The sequence below is a fragment of the Labrus mixtus genome, chromosome 6 (assembly GCF_963584025.1).
Source record: "Labrus mixtus chromosome 6, fLabMix1.1, whole genome shotgun sequence".
Classification (NCBI taxonomy): domain Eukaryota; kingdom Metazoa; phylum Chordata; class Actinopteri; order Labriformes; family Labridae; genus Labrus; species Labrus mixtus.
In genome coordinates this window covers 30,617,046-30,636,775 of record NC_083617.1, presented here as the reverse complement: position 1 = coordinate 30,636,775, position 19,730 = coordinate 30,617,046, and the positions used below count along the sequence as shown (strand labels likewise).

The 19,730-nt window shown below is 37.9% G+C and overlaps 1 protein-coding gene across 2 annotated transcripts; it reads left to right on the top strand.

Annotated features, from left to right (window-relative positions):
- The first annotated feature begins 82 nt into the window (after positions 1-82).
- On the top strand, positions 83-18,727 carry fam204a (family with sequence similarity 204 member A). 2 transcript variants are annotated; one of them, XM_061040959.1, is made up of 7 exons: positions 83-463; positions 639-723; positions 992-1,025; positions 1,318-1,420; positions 2,907-2,996; positions 16,373-16,482; positions 17,750-18,727. In XM_061040959.1, the coding sequence occupies exons 1-7, from the start codon at positions 230-232 to the stop codon at positions 17,799-17,801; spliced, it is 708 nt and encodes a 235-aa protein (XP_060896942.1). In that variant the 5' UTR covers positions 83-229; the 3' UTR covers positions 17,802-18,727. The 2 variants fall into 2 exon arrangements, with proteins under 2 accessions (XP_060896942.1, XP_060896941.1); XM_061040958.1 differs by having other exon boundaries at positions 1,315-1,420.
- Positions 18,728-19,730: the final 1,003 nt, after the last annotated feature.

Genomic DNA, 19,730 nt, shown 5'->3' with positions numbered 1-19,730 from the left:
TAACAGACTAGTTTCGTTTACTTGCTTCTGATTGGGTCACGGGCTCAACGTAAGCAGCTATCAGCCAATTGGCAACATCTTACAGAGACGTCAGAGTATTTACCCGGAAATAAGCGCCTGATCAAGTAACTGCGGTCAAAGTATATCTATTTTTTACCCAATTTTAAGCGTTTTATATAAGTAAAATGAAAAATAGCGGTTCTATCTGATTGTTAAGTAACAAATCAGAATGTACAACGGACTCCTGCCGAAAGGTTTGACTGAAGAAGACCTGAGTTCAGATGACGAGCAGGATGACACGAAGGATAATGTCGAGGAGAAGAAGGAGGAGGAGGAAGAGGAGGAGGAGGAGGAGGAGGGCGACAGCTCTGCTAAAAAGTTGGGCTCTGCCGGGGAAAACAAAGACTCAGGGGCTGCTGCTGATTTAGACAGTATGCCTGGTATATCCCAGGAAATGTGGCAAGTATGTTGAATTAGTATGTTTTCAGCTCATTTGAATATCCTTTCTGCTTAAACCATGGGGTTTATAGTCTCGTTGTTGTTTGCAAGAGACGGTTTACGTTATTTTTTTATGAGAATGCTCCTAATGTCAAATCTTGTAAACAATATTGTGAATTCAGTCTTTGTCTGTGTTTAAGAAATTTCAGCATCTACAGAAGAAAAATGCTGAAATGAAGGCAATGCCACTCATCAGAAGACGAAAAAGAAGACGACCCAAAAAAGGTGTCAATGATAATATAATAAACACATGTTATATGTTGATGCATCTGTGAGGATGTATTTTTCATATAGGCCTTCTACTCAGTCTTTATGATGAATCAGATAAAAATCTGAATAAAATAAACGTTCTTTTATACATAGAACTTTATGTCCCCCTGTTAATACTGTAATAAATTATATTAATTGGACAACTGTTATCCTTTGCTGCTTTTATGCAAATCTTTAATAAATGAATGTAACAACCTTTAACCAAGTGTCTTATGTCATACAGCAGGAACAAAGAGTGAGGAACCTACAGACACAAGGTACCACAATTATAATATCAAACCAGCGATATTAGCTCACAAACGTGGCATGTCATCCAACTACTGTACGTAAGAAGCTAAAAGTGTTGACTGTCAAATTAAGAAATGTGGGCAGTCCTTTCTGAGATCTCATGCAACAAGGTATAAGGCTTGAATCCTTAAGGCGGTAAAAAAAACAAAAAACATGGTTTGTTTAAATAAGTAAGAAGGATATGTGATTGTAACAACGATGCCTCCTCACAGTGCTGAACTACTTTTTATGAAAATTAACCCACATTTTCTCTGCCAGCAGTAAGCTTCAGGAAGAGCGGGAGAAGCACTGGGATGAGCTTAAGCAGTATTTTGGTGTAAATGATCGATTTCATCCACCCCCATGTTCTGAACCCCCTCCAAAGGTAACAAAGACTCCTGCCTACCAACTTATCTGCTGAGATTTAATACTATGTGTCAGTCATAGCTGCTAGTAACGCCTTCTCATCTTTTGTGTTTTCATTGTGTCCTTTATTGTTTTATATGACATTTGGATTTGAAGATCCTTCTGCTAATGGGACCTGACACTAAGATGAATATTTAGGATTATGTTTGGCTACGTTAAGTGATAACATTTGGATGGATCTCCTTTCCTGTGTGTTTCAGATTACAGTCAATTGTAGGTTTATCTGCAGTAGACACCTAGTGAAAGTGTGAGTTCTGCTTCAAAGGTTTAGAGAGGGTTAGAATCCCCTTTTTGCAGCCTCTGTTTTTGCAGCTGGAACCATTAAAATAACTGTTGGATAATAATTGCGCCTGTACCACCACTGCTGTAGAATTTGTCAATTAAAAAATATATCTCATTTTCTTAATTCTGTTATAAACCCTGCATTTAAAGATCACATAGTCTGCATAGTATTTCAATTTGCCAATGAAGCAAAAATATTTGCAAGCTTGATGATCCTTATAACAGACCCAGTGATTTGTAACTGTTCTAATTTCATCTGGGAATTCCTTCAAATTATTATTTTTGAGTATTTTTTGCTTAATTTATCTCCGAGCATAAAATTGAGTTATTTAGCCTCACTTTGAATAAGCTAACTATGAAAGCATACAGGAAATTATTAATAAGTTGAAAGAAACAGCACTTGTCACATAAATGAGCGTTTCCTTCATCCCACAAATTAAGGTTTTATAATTCATTGATACTATATGTATTATTTCTGTTGAGTTTTAAACTCTTTCATTTAAAGAAAAAATCTTCCACTGCAGAAAGAAGTAATAGACTGATCTTCTACCAGCATTTCTATCAATTTGAGTATGGTTTGTAAGATTCAATTGACAACAGCTGACATCACAACTTAAGTAAGGTCAGCTGAAACTTTGTATGCAGACAGTAAAAAATAAATAAATCAAGAAAAAGATGCTTAAAAAAAGTTTGATTCCCGAAGCATGTTGGTGTTGTTTGTTCTGTAAGAGGTCAAACAAAACATCAGAGGAGGCACTTTAATAATTACAGCCTCTTTCCAGTGTAATTTTTACCATAATGAAAATTTTGGGGGCTGAAGGAATCTGGCGCTCCGCTTCCTCAAATAAGCTCATCACAGCAGAACTGTCTTGCCATCAGTAACCAGAGGCTTCTCTGCATCCCCCTCTGCTTAGGCCTGTAATGGAAATGTGTAATTAAAGAGTCACATTTATGTTTGGTAATCTCCTGTAGCATTTCTAAGATTTCCCCACTAATATCCAATCAGAAAGGTTTTCATTTGTGAAGAGAAATCTACATATTTGTAGTAATGGCAATCATATTAAAAATAAGGCCCTGGGGACTTTTGAAGTTAGTCTTTGATTTTTTCTCTCTCTACCCCATTTAAAAAAAAAAATCTGAATTTCTTTCCCCCTCCTCTACAGTCCGGCCTAGAAAAGAGCACAGAGAGGGCCATAGCTGAAGGGGACACTGCAAAGGCGGAGGAGATGAGCGACAGACTCGCCACTCGAGAGGTACGTTGTGCTGATAAGAGATCTTTGGGGTTCCCCTGCTGTGACAAATCAGCCTAATGGATCCGTGGCAATTTCTACTGCAAAGACATAGGGGAACAAAAACATACGCAGACAGCCGCCATTCAGTCCTGCAGCCCTTTTCCATTGAGTTAATGGAAAGCCCTCCCCTTAGTTTTGAAGTGCTGCAGTGTCTAAAGGACTTTTGGCTCTGCTTTTTAATGAAGGGTACATTGCTTTCAAGCCAACTGTTAAATCATTCTCCAGGTAAGAGTTTCATACCTTTGAAGTGAACATGGCCCTAAATGCGGTGCCTGAAGTTTTGTAGCTAACCGCCTTTGCAGGCATCAAGGATCAAGTGGTTTGAAACTAATTTAGCATAAAATGTAGCCCACACATATAATTGTGGTTAGAAAGACATACAGATGCGACGTTATGTTTCCATTGGGGGAATTGCTATACTTTGAGAAGTCAAACTTCTTTGTTTCATGATTTATTGTGCTTACAGCATCCCATACCTTTTTCATCTTTCAATAATAGCAACACAAACATGAATAACACTGTGGGCTCACATTTCTTTGTCATACCTGGATTGTTGCAGAGTTCCAAAATAGGCAGGAGTGCTGGAATAGAAAATATTTTCCCTCACTCTGAATTGCCAAGACAATTTCTGCTTTTAATAATCCTCAATGTAACTCATCATAAACATGGGAGTGACCTGATTATAGAATATGGGGACATGACCAGCAATTTAGATAATTCATATGGTATATTCTTATTTGTCTTTTACTTACCGATGGGTTACTGTATCTTGTTTTTTTACTTAGGGCTTTAGTATCATGTTCTGTGCTGTGCTGTCGTTTGTGTGTAAAATAATTCCCACTCACTCACTGTGAACCAAACGTCCCTACAGGTAGAAATAAAGTTACCTTACCTGACTCATCTTGATCTAGTAAACATATTGTGCGAACCATGGGTTGTGTCATTATGCAATAAAAAATAGTTCCAGCTGAAAACTTACTTTGAAGACAGTTGACTTTTGTTTTTACCACTTCGGGTTCATGGACATGGGCTCACAGTTTACAAATCTGCATCACCAGGTAACTTGGGACCTCTCCTGTCCTCCAGTTACCACAGAAGTTCCCCCCTCGTCTTTACTCTTTAAGACCTGTTGAGTCTGCACTGTCTGTCCCACATTTTTCCTCTGTTGAACTATTTTCAAGTGAGAGCACTGTGAGCTCAGCGACAAACAAACATCTGACGCTAAGCGCTAAACTGCATTGGTTTTGAATAGAAAATGGGTGCTGCTGGCAGCGCAAAAAACAGTGTTAGTGCACTAACAATAAAGACAAACAAACAATAAAGATTCATATATTTAAAATTTAGTTAACCAAGTTAAACGGCAGAAAACACAGAAAGAGAACGGAGAGATCAACAATGTCCTCTGTGAGAAGACAGAACTTGAATCTGTTTCATCTCAACTCAGCCTTTGGTTGAGTCTTGTATGTAAAACACAGTAGATGAGTGTTTGTCTCCTCATGGGTTAGAAGCCCTCCACCCAGGGAAGCACACATTGTTTAAGTGTAAAAGATCACAGTAACCATCTGTGAGCATTCATGACTGCAAATAGCCTGGAAGACAAAGTGCAGCATTGGAAAACTTTACAAAGCTAAGAATCCTCTTCAGTCCATAGGAAACAGTATGACATAGTCGCTGTAAACTTGTTTTATTTATTTTTTTGCTTGGATTTTTCTCTTGCTGAGAATTTTCTCTATACGCTTAGCATACATTCTTTTTGAGGACATTAGGGTCACTTTTTCTTATAATTTGCTAAATGATGTGGTACAAATGGAACTCCAGCGTCTCATTAAAGGGGGAGAGCTGACCGACATCTACCTTGGCCAATGCACTTACTATTGACAAGTACCTCATACAACCCCACTTAAAGAATGAACTACCCCTGTAGGTATGTTAGATACTGTATCTGGTTGGTCCAGATTAGCTTGGTGGTCAGCTTTAAACCTACACCCATAAGCTCTGTTGTGAATGTTATGGAGAAGAAACAAGCAAGGGTTTTAGTAAATCAATGATTACAAAACACAGAGCTATAGTCACTGAATCTTTCTTTTAAACCCCAAAAACTGAAATTTAATTTATTTATATGATTAGAGCTACATTTGATGACTTTTAATACTCTGTTACTTTGCAGAGGATTAGACAAAATAACAAATCACTGTTGTGTAGGTACAGCAAAAATAGTACAAATTAGAGCCAGTAGCCAGTTAGCCTAGCATAAACATTTAAACAGCCTGGCTCTGTGAGGAAACACATTCACCCTGTTTAAGTGTACAGATTACTTAGATACATGTTACATATCAATTGTGAGTGAATGAGACCGAAGAGTAGTAGACAAGTTTTCCACGGGGTTTTTTATGTACACATTTTGAGCTATCTCAAAGACCAAGTTATAACTTACACAAATAATGTAGTTTGTATTGCTAATTAAACCAGGTTGGTTTAATGCACATCAAATATCCTCAACTGTTATTCATCAAATGTTGAGTAACATGATGTTAATTGATACTTTCACTTCAATAATCTCTCACACTGTTACAGTCGAGCAATCTGCAAGGGAAGACAACACAAACTGTAAACATTAGAGGAGACTGTTTACCTGTTCCTGCTTCTAAAAATACATAGATCTATATTTGTGGAAAAAGTCACACTCCAGAATGAATCAGAAGGCTGCAAAAAGAAAGATTATTTGCTTAAAATGTAAAAAATAAGAATTTGTACTGTTCATTGCATTTCCATGGCCCCAGTGCCTGAACTGTGTAATAGATATAAACATCATTCCCTATCTTAACTGGGAGCAATGTGATCAAATGGAAGTTGTTTAAAAAGCTCTTATGAGTGGCACCTGCTCTGTACTTTCAAAAAGCCTCTTAGAGCGCCTGTGGATTGGTTTTAGCCCAGGCCGAGGTTCTTGCTTCCCTGGCACCTGCCTCTGAGTTTGCCAGAGCATGATGGGAGTGACAGCAGTCTGGCAGCCAAGACTCATTGTTTTAGAGTGATAACTTCATTGCACAAGATTATAGTCAATTGGCCGTCTAAAAATCTCCCAAACCTATGTGGCATATGGCTCTTTATTGTTTACTTTTGTATATTGGAAAAGGCAGAAATTAAAAATTGAAGAGAATTAGCAGCTTTAAGCCAAAACTTCAAAGGATTCTGAATAAGTAACAAATTAGTAAATCTTAAACTATGCAGTCTGTATTGCAGATAGCATTATGACAAATATGTTTGTTTACAGCGTTCCTGTTCACTTTTTACAGGAAACTGTGACAAACATATAAAGGATCAATAATCCCTGCAGTGGCCAGAATCAATTTCAAGGTTCTAATTGAGTGGCTCATTTGGTGCAGAATGGCTTAGATGTTTAATTTGTTTACGGTCATAACACCAAGACAGGACTGTGGCAGGCTATTCACTGGAAGAATAGGCGCCGGGTTTCTTTGCAAAAAATGCGAAAGCATTGTGACAGCTATGAGGAACTAAAGAGACCTGTTTGTCCCTCTAGGCATTGTTTTGTAGAGCAAGTGCTGGTACAAGCTGGATGAAAATGTTTCAGTGTATTTTCATCCTCAATCTAACCGTTTCCCACTTATCTCCTCAAAGCATAGGGAAATGTAAGGAAGATAGAGAGCTTGCTGTCAGAATCCCCCCTTTTAAAAGACTAAAATGTTTGTTTCTGCTGTTTTCAGCTCTCCCAAATCAATTAATGATTTTCATTTGCTCTACTTTCTTCTTTTTAATCTGAGCATTAAAACAATTTGGGGAGAAAACTATTGTCAAGGCGCTTTACAAATTCTAAGATATGTGTCCTTTCATCTGTCAAACTTCTGAGACGTGCTGCTCGGATATTGCAGGTTCAGGTTTTTCCTCTTTACAGTTCTTAAACATTTCCCAAGGCTATGAGTCTTTGTTTTAGATGCATTCTTGAAGACATGCCCTCTTTTGAAATGAAAGTATTAACACCCACGAAGATGTTGCAAAGAAATCCCCCTTTTGTGTTACAAAATATTATTTGACTACTTTATTCAGACAAAGCTCCTTAATATATTTATTTTATTCCAGCCAATAGGATTTCTTTCTTTACAGATGTGTGTTGATCCTTCTCAAAATGTTTAGATTTCCTTTCACAAGCCCAAAAAGACACAAAGTAATGATAAAGCTCATTGCCTCAAAGTAGTCCTTTTAGTTAACATTAAATAGTAAAAGTCCCCCTCCTTTGATATCATATTATGTTACACTACAAGTTGTATGGGCTTGTGTTCAGCAATTAGCATTAAGTAACACGTTTAGTACATCAGCTCACAGACTGTCAGGAAGCTTGATGGCAACCATAAGTTTACATTTGACGGCTTCAGTGTGCAGCTGTTCTGGTAAATAACCCTATATATAGAATAGAATAAAATTACTCTATTGATCCCAAACTGGTAAATTGTGGTGTTACAGCAGCATGTTATCAAAGCAAATAAAACAATTTAAGAATAGATACATAGTAAATAAGCACTTAAGATATAAAAAAAATAAGAAGAGATTTATACATTAAGGATTTAACTTTACATTCTAACTGGTTAAAAAAATGAAAAAATAAATACAGCATTTATTCAGGCTTGTCAACTGAATGTAAAAATACTTGCTGGAGGTAAGAGATGTAAGTTTGCATATGCAAAAAGCTATACTCATTGCAAACGCAGATCAGAGTGGATCTCCCCTTGCCCCCTTTAATAAACTCTGACCTGCTGTAGAGGGAAATAGGCAATGTGTTGGTTCAAGTTGATTTGGTTGTTTTCTTTTTATTACGCTTAACAACCAAGTAAATGTTTCTTCTTAAATATTGAATTAGATTGCAGGTTTTGTCAGCTCAAGTCTTTACAAATTTATGGATTTATATTTATCCCATTTTGTAAACCCAGTGCTGTTTCTGCAGGAGGCTGTTCATCATGAGCCTGGTTTTGCCCAAAAGATGTCTGCCTCTTAAAATTAAGTTTTTACCACCGTATCTCTGCTGAATGTTGCTAAGTGCTCATGATGGATTGGGTCCTTGTTTAATATAACAATGAATAAGGTTTTTTACCTGCTTTTCGTATAGGGTCTTATAAAAATAAAGATTGATTGATTGATTGATTGATTGATTGATATCCAAATGGAAATTTTAACTCTATTTTGTCAAAGTGTTATACCAATGCTGATCTTGTATCAGACTATTTTGGCCTTTGTAAACTAGATTTGCCGTAGTATAATAAGTATAATACCAGTCTTACCCACATCTTCTGAAAACTTTAACTTTAACTGACACATTTTGGACTATGAAATAGAAAACATACGATATAGAAAGAACTCACAATCAGCTGCCCATTTTATTCATTTAGATTTATAAGAAATGTTAAGAGTCCTTTGATTGATCCTTTGACAATCTGCAAGTGAACTCTTCTACATCTGATAAAAGCCAACCGTATGCACTTAATGAATAAAACAGTAACCTTGAGTACATTCAAGTAAATAAAAGGATAAATGTACTTTTGACGTTCTGATTGAACAAATAGATTTGATTAGATTTACATACCATTTAAAAGTGATAATTGTTCTGTAACCTTAAGATTTCTGCTCCTGTTCAGTCATTTCTTTGTAAATCAAATCCTCCTTACCATTGTAGTATTTCATATAAAAAAACCTTCATTCAAGAAGTGATACTCCTTGCTCTTTCTTCTATTTACCAATCAGTGCCACTGTCTTTTAAAAATAGTCAGGAGCTGTATTTTATATAAAGTAAGTGAGTATATATCCCCACAAAAGACTGTCACACCATGTTAGAGCTTACATTTACCCCATAGCACTCAACAAAGTTATTAGAATGACATTACCACTTCAAAACAAAACCTCTCTTAGGCTGTCACGATAGGAGTTGTCAAGTTCACTTCATGTCTTCCAGGCACTTAGGAATAAGAAATACAAAAAGCAGTTGGATTCATTCTCGCTCCTTCCATTAGGAAAGTAGCACATTACAAATGGCACCATAGCAAAAAAAACAACAAAATTGTTCTGAGGGAGTTTAACTTTTTAGTCCAAAAGAGCTTCACAATGAAGGGTTATGGTTTTATCAATCCATTTTTATTTGTATAGTCCAAACTCATGACAAATGTTATCTCAAGACACTTTACAAAAAGGGCAGGTCTAGTCTGTACTCTTGGTAATATTGTTTACAGAAACCCAAAATGAATCCACTGTGAGCAAAGTAACTGTAGGAAGGAAAAACTGCCTTTTTACTGCAGGCAGAAACCTTCAGCAGAATCAAACATGTGTTGAGGCAAGAAGAAGAGCAATCATGATATCCACTGGCGTTATCAACTGGCTGACATTTGTTTCTGTCTTGTAAGGAAAATGGATTCCATCCTGCTCCTATGGACGTTTTTGTTATTTCTGAGACTCCGACAACGACCCTCTTCCTAGCTGATAATGTTAATTATTGGAGTTGGAGTGAAGCAGCTCTAAGATTTATATTAACAATTATAATAATGATAAAAGACGTAAGACCAATAATAGTAGTATTGCAGTTTGAGTTACAGCATCCATCCTGAGGAACCTACAATACAAGATAGCTGAAGAAATCCTGGGAAGATATACTGTTAGTAACTTCAATGATTCATGAAGATTTAAAGTTAGTGACATCCAGTAATATGACATGAATATGCATCCAGATAGAGAGAGAGGGGGAGAGACAGGAGTTCAATGTGTCAGGTTCCCCGGCAGTCTAAGCCTATAGCAGCATAACACGGAGCTGCTCCCTGACTATAAGCTTTATCAAAATGAAAGTTTTAAGGTTCCTCACAAAGGAGTGGAGCCTGATAGGATCACTGTCTTATATTGATGTCCTTCAAATGCTTGAAAATGAATTAATTATTTAAATATAAAATGTTTAAAAATCCTTAAAGTCCCAGTTTACATCTATAAAGTGCCCCGTAAACGTTTTGTACCTAGATTAATAAATGTGGTACTTTCAATACCAGCTGATCCTATAAGCTCTCATTCAAGTCGACTGTTTACACTACAACTACAGAGACAGTCAACCACTCTGGTGTATTTCTTAATGTTTTCTGCACTTCTTGACTGTTTCAGTTGTTCAATCATTAATGCAGTAAGAGCTTAGACACCTGGAAGAAACAGTTAAATCAGCACATTTCAGAAATCCAATAAAATCAGACCTAATGGTTAAGTTTGTAAATAAGTGAAGCTTATATAAAACCGGTTATTACAATAACACAGAACAAAACAAAAACAGATTTTTGTTAATGATTTAAAAACAGTTATTTCTGTTTGTGTTATACTGACGCTAAATGAAAGATGTTTCAGTTCATGTTTATTTGACCTTTGTACATCGCTCTTCATCTGTGCAACATATGGTTTTGGATATTTCTACTTTATGTTGTGTTGCACACACTGTTACTTGCTCTTCTTCTGTGCATGTGTTCTGATAAATTGTTAACAATTTACTTTAAACCCCATTTGGCTCACCATAGTTGTGTTACTCTTATTAGACGTTTTAGACCAGTGGCTTTTTTTTCTTTTTAGATGTAGAAAATCGTTTAAAATCCACCCCCCACCCCCCTCAGTTGGATCACTCAACTTACAATAATTAACCATAAGAATATGCATTTAGCCATTCATGGTTTTCATAGCGTTTGAACCTGAGGATGGTAATAGTATCCTTCATTATAATCCAGCTAGTATTTCAATGGAGCCAGCAGCTGAAAAGAAAAAGCCACACTGTCCTTGAAAGCTACCCTTTTGAAAGCCATGCTTAAATACTGTGAAACAAAGGTGGCAAAGCATTTTTGTGGTAGAAGACATGGTGGCTTAGTTAAAACAAAGAGCTGAACTAAGACTGTTTCATGATATTCATGTTATTTAACACCTTTTTCTTCTCATCAACTTCTTCCTGCCATGCCCCGTGTTTGTAATCAAAAAATTAATGAGCAGTGCCTTTGTGGGAAGTGGGCTTTATCTGATTCCCACTTTCCCCACCCCACATAAGAGTAGAAGGCTGACTTTGTCTCCCCTGCAAGCCCCCTGGGCCCCCTCATAGAGAGTTTAGGGAAACTCTCCTCTTTGTTCATTTTTCCTACAGCATAAGCAATTTATCACTGAATGAACTTTTATTGTATCTCTGGATGACTCACATTAGATTTCCACCCATTAATTTTGAAATGGATTTTGAAATGGGTACTAAGCTTTTATCAAATGCCGTAGAATCTCATTTGGATTATTGTATTTCATTAATTACTTCATAGACAAAGCATACTTTTCAATGTAGATTTGTGTGCTGTTTAATTAATTAGCATGTTTTCTCTCTTAATTAAAGACATTTTTTTGAAATTAAAGCCCACAGCAAAACACATATATAATTTGTTTGTAATTAGGCCTTAATTGGTGGTAGAGGAAGCTTAGCACCCTTGGTTTCTTTTTTCATGATTGCTGTTTTATTGCCAGTCACTCATTAATTAAACTGTTTTTTCTAATTAGCTTATAAAACTGTTGATGGCATATTATTGTAAGTGTGAGTTCAAAGCTTGCTAATAAGCCTACCGTACTCAGAAGGGCCAAGATAATGGAATGTGCACAAAGCAGGCAAACTTTCATAGATTTATTTTTTGTCTACTCCCTAAAGATGAGATGTCATGTGTATCTTGAATCAGATTACTAGAAGAAGAAAATGGAGGCATAGCTTTTCTACTGTGCTTTCCCTGGAGTGGCTGTCTTTTTGCTAGGCATGTAATATTGTTAGTCAAAGTAGAGACAAGATTACAAAACACTCTTGAGACTGCCCCATGAAAGACTGATAATCTTTGGAGAGAAACGGTGTGGGAATGTAGTAACACGCAGGGTGAATACTCAGAGTTTTGGACTCTGCATTTGCATTTCAATGGAAATAATTCCACATAATAAGTGCTTATGCTTTCATTGATTCATTTTGATTTTGTTGTTGTTGAATATATAATTGCAGATGTTATACTTTAACAATTTCCATTACACTAAGCAGATGTGCTGCTATTAATCAAGTATTCTGTTAGTAGATTGACTAAGTTAGGATGTATCTAATTACATTTTTGTAGTTCTGTACATCAGTTCCTTTTATTTTGATGTGCCTGCTGGCACACAGCGAACACACTAAAATGCCATACTGAGTATTACTGCACATGGGTTCAAACCCTGGTCCCCTGAGACATTCACTGCCCCTGACCACTCCCCCCCAGCAGACTTGATCACCCTTTGCTCTCTTAATACCCCCTTTGGTACCATAAAACAAAAGCCTTTTACCTCAGTCCCTAAAACTCAGCTTACATGAATTCATCATGCATGAAACCACATACAGCAGTACAATATTGTTTTAGTATTCTTTACTTTTGATTCTTTAGATATATTTTGCTAATAACACTTTTGTACAATAGGTAACATTGCCAAGCAGGATGTTTCCTGAACAGATAAATGTAAGCCTGCAGTCTTCATTTATCTTTTAAAGGGAAATCATTTCTGACACAACACCTTTATCAATTTCTAAATTTAAAAAGTGACTATCAATCAGTATCTATCAAGGAATATATGAGATGTTAAATCCACTAACCAAAGGAAACTTTGTTATTTCAGTGTTACTGCAACACAGAGTCTTTATGCCAGAAACACATTTTCTTACCCCTCCGCCTCAGTTCCAAAAAATTATACTGAAATAACACGGGAGCTGCCTAATCTGATATTCATTCCTTTCTTATATAGCCCTCCTTTCCAAAGTTGACTAAGGCCACATTATTTAGGCATTAAGGTAGTGTGATAAGGGAATTAGACTGGTCATTAATCGTTTACACGTCAAATGCAGCAGAGCAGCTCGGGGAGGTGATTTAGTGAGGCAAAGCCATATAGCCCTTGTTAATCCACCTCTCACACATTTTAATTGGAAGAGGCTTCCTGGATAGGAAATTTATGAATGGGTTTAAGGCCATTTCTTCCTTAAAGCCATCATTTATTTCTTATTGTTAATAGGAACTTTTACACTTTATCCACATGGAGATGTATTTTTCTCATCTTTCATTCAGCTATTGTCTCTTTGTACTTTCTGATTAATGCTCTGTTTTTTAGAAATCCTGTGCTGCTCATAAAGACTTCCTAATGCTTAGTTTATTGAACACTTAAGAAGTGACTCAGTAGAAAAGACCGCAGAATAAAGGAAAGTGTGAGGCTGTTATTTTGATGTATCTGAGCTACTGTATGGCTTACAAACCAGCAATGCTGTTTTCTTATTTTTTTGGATTGGTATCCCATGTTTTGGTCGTGACTTGTATCTCCATGACGACCCATGAGTTAACAGAAAACAGGTCTATTGACCTAACCTTCCTAGTGGCCTTAAGCTGCTGCTGCTGCAGTGCCAGCATTGTGGACATTTTTTTTGTGGCCCTCAAATCTACCAAAGGTCAGAGTATTAATCCTCTGAATAAACCATGTTTTAAGTGGGCTGTGCCCAGGCCACACAAGGGACAGACACAAGGCACAGAAACACGGTTGTGATGGACAACTAATTGTATGTTAAAATGTGTTGGAGTGGAGGGAATTGGCCTATCAGAGCCATGTAAACAAAGACTGCAGGAGGTTTCCAGTCTTCTGCTTTTATTCCAGCTTTGTACTTGTATTCTTATTTTTCACCAGCCTCTGATGTGAAAGGATTTGGCACTAAGATGCACGCAGGGGGAGGGGGAAAAATCCTGAAAAGTGGATCAAAAAAGTAAATGAAAAATAATGTCATATTACTGAAAATATGAGAGGCTAATTTGTGCCGACTTTTTGCTAATTTTGTTCTCGCCACAGAAAGAGGAGCCGTCACCTGCTCAGCGCCACAGCGCTGACAGTGCCAGTGATCCATGAAATAAGCTGCCGCTGGCTTTGTTCAGATAAGAATGAACAAATCTGCACAATGTACTGCTCTCGGAATCTCATTTTCATACTTGCATGCAGGCTAAAAGAAATAAGCTGTTTGCAGGCTTGATTAATCAGACATTTGAGGGTTTTTTTGTCTCTTTGATCTGCTCTGTCTCCTAGGTAACTTGGTTGACATTAATGTTGAGCTCCAGTAAAGACAATCAGGGACTGTAGACTAAACTGATAAAGACAGAGAGAAAATTAAGACCTTTAATGCCTTGAATTTAGTAATGCTATGTTGGGATTTTTTGAGGGGGGGAATGAGGTGCAAGAAAGTGGGTTTTCATTTTGCTTTCAGAATGTTTGGAAAGGCTTTTTTTTTTAACCGTTGCAACCTAACAGGAGAGCAGCTAGATTTTTTTTATATCTGTCTGTCATTCTCCAAATGAAACTATTTAGCATTATGCAGTTTCATGTGATGTGCTCACAGAATGAGCCAATGAGTCTTTTTTTCCCCTCTGCAAACAGAGCCGGAGCTGCTCTCAGAGTTTGTCAAAAAATCAATAAACATCTGGTGTTTTATCTATTTGTGCATTGCAGGTTCTCAAAAGCATTAGCACTACCAATCCAACCAGAAGCAGGGAAGACGCATAAGTGTTTTAATCTGCCTGCAAATCTACTGCAAATGTAAAAGCAATCACCAGTTCTTACTCTCTTTAAGAGGAAAAAACATAATTTGAGGAATTTAAACCTATAAAATGGCAAAGAAGTGGAGAGCTGTCATAGTATGTGTGCTTCAGGCTGTGAAGACACTTTCACAAATCTTCCAGTGACTGTATAGATGAATGCCTTGAGGGCCCAGCCGGAGCCCAGTACTTGCAGCCAGCCGAAGCCCTTATCTTAAATCCAAGCAAAGTACCATTAATCTTTTTGAAAGACCTTTATGGCTTTTAATGTATCCCAAATTAGAACATTTTACACCCTTGGTTCCTGAAATATGGTGATAAAAAGCCTTTAGAGTTTAATTTTTCCTGCCTGCTCGCTCTGACCTGCTTAATCCCAGCATGCATTAGGAGATATTTTAGTTTCAGTCTTTCTAATAAAGTTTATCCCACTTAATTATAATTGAAACATTTTTTTCCAGCAGGTCTTTTTTTCAAGTGGTGCAGCAGTGGCACATTTCTTCATTACCTTAAGACTTTGGTTCCCCCCTGATTGTACTGTGAATATTACAGAGAATTACCCAAAGGTTTGGTGAAATTGTTCCAAGTTGTTTATCAAACCTTGCCTTTGCTTGAATAATAAACCTATCTCAGGAGTGACAGAAGAGGCAGGGTTTTTCTCTTTGTTTCCTGTGCCTCTGCGTGACTGGGGTTATTGGGATTATTCTGCTTCATAATACAAATGTCTTTCCCTGGGATTTGAATGTTTGCTTCCTGCAGTCACAGTCTTTCTCTTCACTTCTGATTTCAGGGACTGCCTGCAGACAGGCTACAACTCCAAACAGAAAAATCCCTTTTACACTGATGATGAGTAAAAAAGCGTCATGCCAATGTTCTTGAGTTATAGGAGAAATGGCAAAATGCTGAACATTGCTTCACATTGTTTACCCATTAAGTTATTTCATTTGTAAATTAAACAACAAAAGGAAGAATGTGTGAGACTAAAACCCAGGAGCTAAAAAAAACATTTCCACTTGAAACGACTCAAACTAAAGGCTCAATATAAGAGAATTAAAAAAACAATGCTTTGGGGCTTTTAACCCCAACATAAAACAAAGAGGCTGATTAATACTCATGTTAACCACCAGTGATAATTAAACCTCTATTTATGCTGTATTACTTCACCTGAACATTTCTCTAGCTATATGTTGGGTGTTGAAAAGTATGAAAGGCCATCAGAAGTACTGATTGTTTTCAGTATTGATTTGTTGCTCCATTACCTGAACTCATGATCTAAAGGATTATTCAATCATGTACATTTTCTGTCATTTGGCTAGTGGGCTAATCTTTTGAGAAAAAATCATCACATAATGAAAACATTGATGTCTCTTCACCATTACAAAATATAATGGCAGATGGAGAACGCAAAGAACCAAGATTTGGTGTTTTATTTCTGTTCTTTTCTTGTGCTGATGTTTTCATCTTGTTGCATCATGTTCAACTTTCTTTGTAAACTGTACTTGATGATGCTGTAGAGGAAACTCTTGGACATTAGTCACAGTGAATGTTATACCCTGTTAACTCCCCTTCTGATTAAGTATTCTGGTGTTGGTCATCTCATTAACAGGCGTTATGTGGTAAAGGGGTTTACAGCACATTGGAGCCCTCACTGAAACATCAGAAAGTAGTTTTGTTTACCAGACAGATTCCATTCTCTAATAATCGTTTCCTCTATGTGCCTCTCAATAGTTGGCTGTGAAGATTGCTCAAGCTGCTGATTGCCGAGACTTTGTGCGGCGCAAACAGGAAGAGGAAGCATTGAGGGCAGCGCAGAAAAGGAAGAATGAAATCGCCTGGGGGTATGATGGCTCTTTCTGTCCTCATGTTCATCTTATGTGAATATTATGTGCATGTTTGTGACACATTTTACACTTTTTCTCTCATTCCTGGTCTCTGTCCTCTCCATCTGTCCTCTGTCCTCTCCCTCTGTCCTCTGTCCTCTCCCTCTGTCCTCTCCCTCTGTCCTCTGTCCTCTCCCTCTGTCCTCTCCCTCTGTCCTCTGTCCTCTGTCCTCTCCCTCTGTCCTCTCCCTCTGTCCTCTGTCCTCTCCCTCTGTCCTCTCCCTCTGTCCTCTGTCCTCTCCATCTGTCCTCTCCCTCTGTCCTCTGTCCTCTCCCTCTGTCCTCTCCCTCTGTCCTCTCCCTCTGTCCTCTCCATCTGTCCTCTGTCCTCTCCCTCTGTCCTCTCCATCTGTCCTCTGTCCTCTCCCTCTGTCCTCTCCCTCTGTCCTCTGTCCTCTCCCTCTGTCCTCTCCCTCTGTCCTCTCCCTCTGTCCTCTCCATCTGTCCTCTGTCCTCTCCCTCTGTCCTCTCCATCTGTCCTCTGTCCTCTCCATCTGTCCTCTGTCCTCTCCCTCTGTCCTCTGTCCTCTGTCCTCTGTCCTCTCCCTCTGTCCTCTCCCTCTGTCCTCTCCCTCTGTCCTCTGTCCTCTGTCCTCTCCCTCTGTCCTCTCCATCTGTCCTCTGTCCTCTCCCTCTGTCCTCTCCATCTGTCCTCTGTCCTCTCCATCTGTCCTCTGTCCTCTCCCTCTGTCCTCTGTCCTCTGTCCTCTCCCTCTGTCCTCTCCCTCTGTCCTCTCCCTCTGTCCTCTGTCCTCTGTCCTCTCCCTCGGCGCCTACAAATGAATGTTTTTTTTTAAATGTCTTCTCTGATGCCCTGCTTTGTTCTTGCTTTGCTGCTCCCTCTTCTTCCCCCCCTTTGCCCACCCTCTCACTCATTGAGCGGGGGAGGAGAGGCCAACTTTCAATGGTGCATTTACAAATAGCAACTGACAAAATAGTTCTCCATATACCTTTTCTTTTTTTTTTTTACATTTCAATTCCATTGTTTGACTTTGTAATAATGAAAGCCCATTTCTCTTTTAAAGGGTGTACTGGCTTTGTTGGGCTTTAATATCATTAACTTAGAGCCGTTAAATGGTCTTAAAGCGACAGTGATATTATAAATCTCAATTGTTCTGGAACAATGTGTTGTCCTTTAAAAGGAGTTATCCTGGCTGAGATTAAAGATGAATTATTTCATGTGTTAATGAAATGTTTAGTCATTGAATGTTTTTCTGTGTTGCAGGTTTGAGGCAAAGAAACGTTGGGAAACCAAAAGCAACATGGGCTTCATGTGAATAACTGTGAGAAGAAGGACTGTGTTTTTGTGTGTATGCGGGGGGTTGTGTGGAAGTGTGTTAAGTTAATTTGCTGAAAACAGTGTTTTTTATTTTTATTCTCTTTGTATATTAAAAAATAAATACAACAACAAAGTGTGAGTGTGAAAAGGTCATACAGATGGCTGTGGGAAAAAAAACAATCCAAAGAGTACAGAGAGGGCATTCAAATAATTCCTATGGTGTCCATTGGTGTCTGTATTGTGTCATTTTTCATTACATTTCACTGATTTGAGCATTCTGGCCCTTTTTTCCCCCCATCAAATTAAATCTGGTGAACATTACTGGATGATTTGTTTATTTATTGCTGTAAAGTGGGTTAATCATGAAGGCGTTCTTTTCTTCTTCCAAGGAAGAGAAAGGAAAGATTAGGGCCCTAATGCAATGTACAGGATAATGTGTGATAGGATTTGGGAGTAGAAAATGAAATGTGGCTGTTGTAAACAGCTGTGAGCAGTTGTAAACTGGAAGTTGAGTAAATGATTTTGGGGAGGGGGTAAGACATGAAATGGAAGCTTTGCTGTTGGCCCTCACCCATGCTGGGAGACATGCTATTGTATCTCAGCCCGAACAAGAGGCACGCGCTGTTTCTCAAGGCCTACAATTGGCGCTCTTTGTGTGATGAGCTCTCATCTATATCTGTAAACTTGTCTTAAACCGTCCAATCCTCTCGCTCTTACTTTGATCTTTTTGGATCTGCAGCACATTGCCTCTGCAACGAGTCAAGCCTCGGAAATGCATGTTGCAGAAAGTGTTAATTGCAAACAGCATGCAAAAAAAAAGACTGATAATGACTTTTATTCATAATGCTTGCTTATACATTTTTATCAACCATACAAATGATTGCTTTGCTTCAAGGTAATGAGAAATAAAATTAATCCACCTAGGTTGTTTGCATTACACATATTGGGGCACTTTTCCCTTGATGAGCAGCAGTATTCAAATAGCTTTGCTGTGTAGACTGAATCTGTATGAAGGAGAAATAACTAAACAATAGAAATAAAAGTTTGAGTTGGAGAAACCATATGAGTGTAAAAAATGAGTGAACTAAAGAAAACCCAAGCTTTTGGATTATTGTACATTTAAGTGAGACTGCGTCTGAAATGTTTTCAGTTGGTGAGATTTGGTACTAATTAAAGCATTAATTGTCTCTGTAATAAGACACGAGTGTGTTAAGTACATCAAAGTAAAACATTGGATTGTTTCACTTTGATGATTGCTCAGACAGAGGAGGAGGAAACATCAGAGCAGGACAAAAATGACTGCTTTTAGAGCCTTCAAAAGACCTCTTGAGAAATGACTTATATGTAGTTTAACAGTCAGTTTTATTGACTGACCAATTGCTTAATACAGGTGTGAATTCTACATATCTTACACATAATGCTGAAATTCCAAGAAACAAGAACTTTTCAAGAAAGTGGGATTACACTCATACAATCCCAATAGAAGAACTGCAACGACATTCAAACAAAAGGTGAAAAACATCCTGGAATAAGTGTTCTTCTATGTAAAAATCATGTAGCCATTTTAAGAGTTGTGAGTGAACATGACCAGCGATGATCCAGGAGCGGCGCTGCATGGTATCAATGCCATCTCACTTTATTAATCTCCTGGAACACTGGATAATGCCTGGAGCAGAGAAAATTCTGCTTTTAAGCTGGAAAATCCACTTGGCCCTCTCGTTATGTTAAGGAGCTGTTTTCAATAGTCTATTACTGGAGGCCAATCTTAGCCCCTGACCTAGGATGATTTGTTGTGAAAAGCGGAGACAAATTCCTTGGGCACATGTCGAACCACTTCTAGGAAGAGTGTTTGTTGTGCGGAGAAGGGGTAAAGGAAAAACAACAATCCCATTAAATGGTTGGAAAGCTGCTGTTGTGTGAAAGGGAA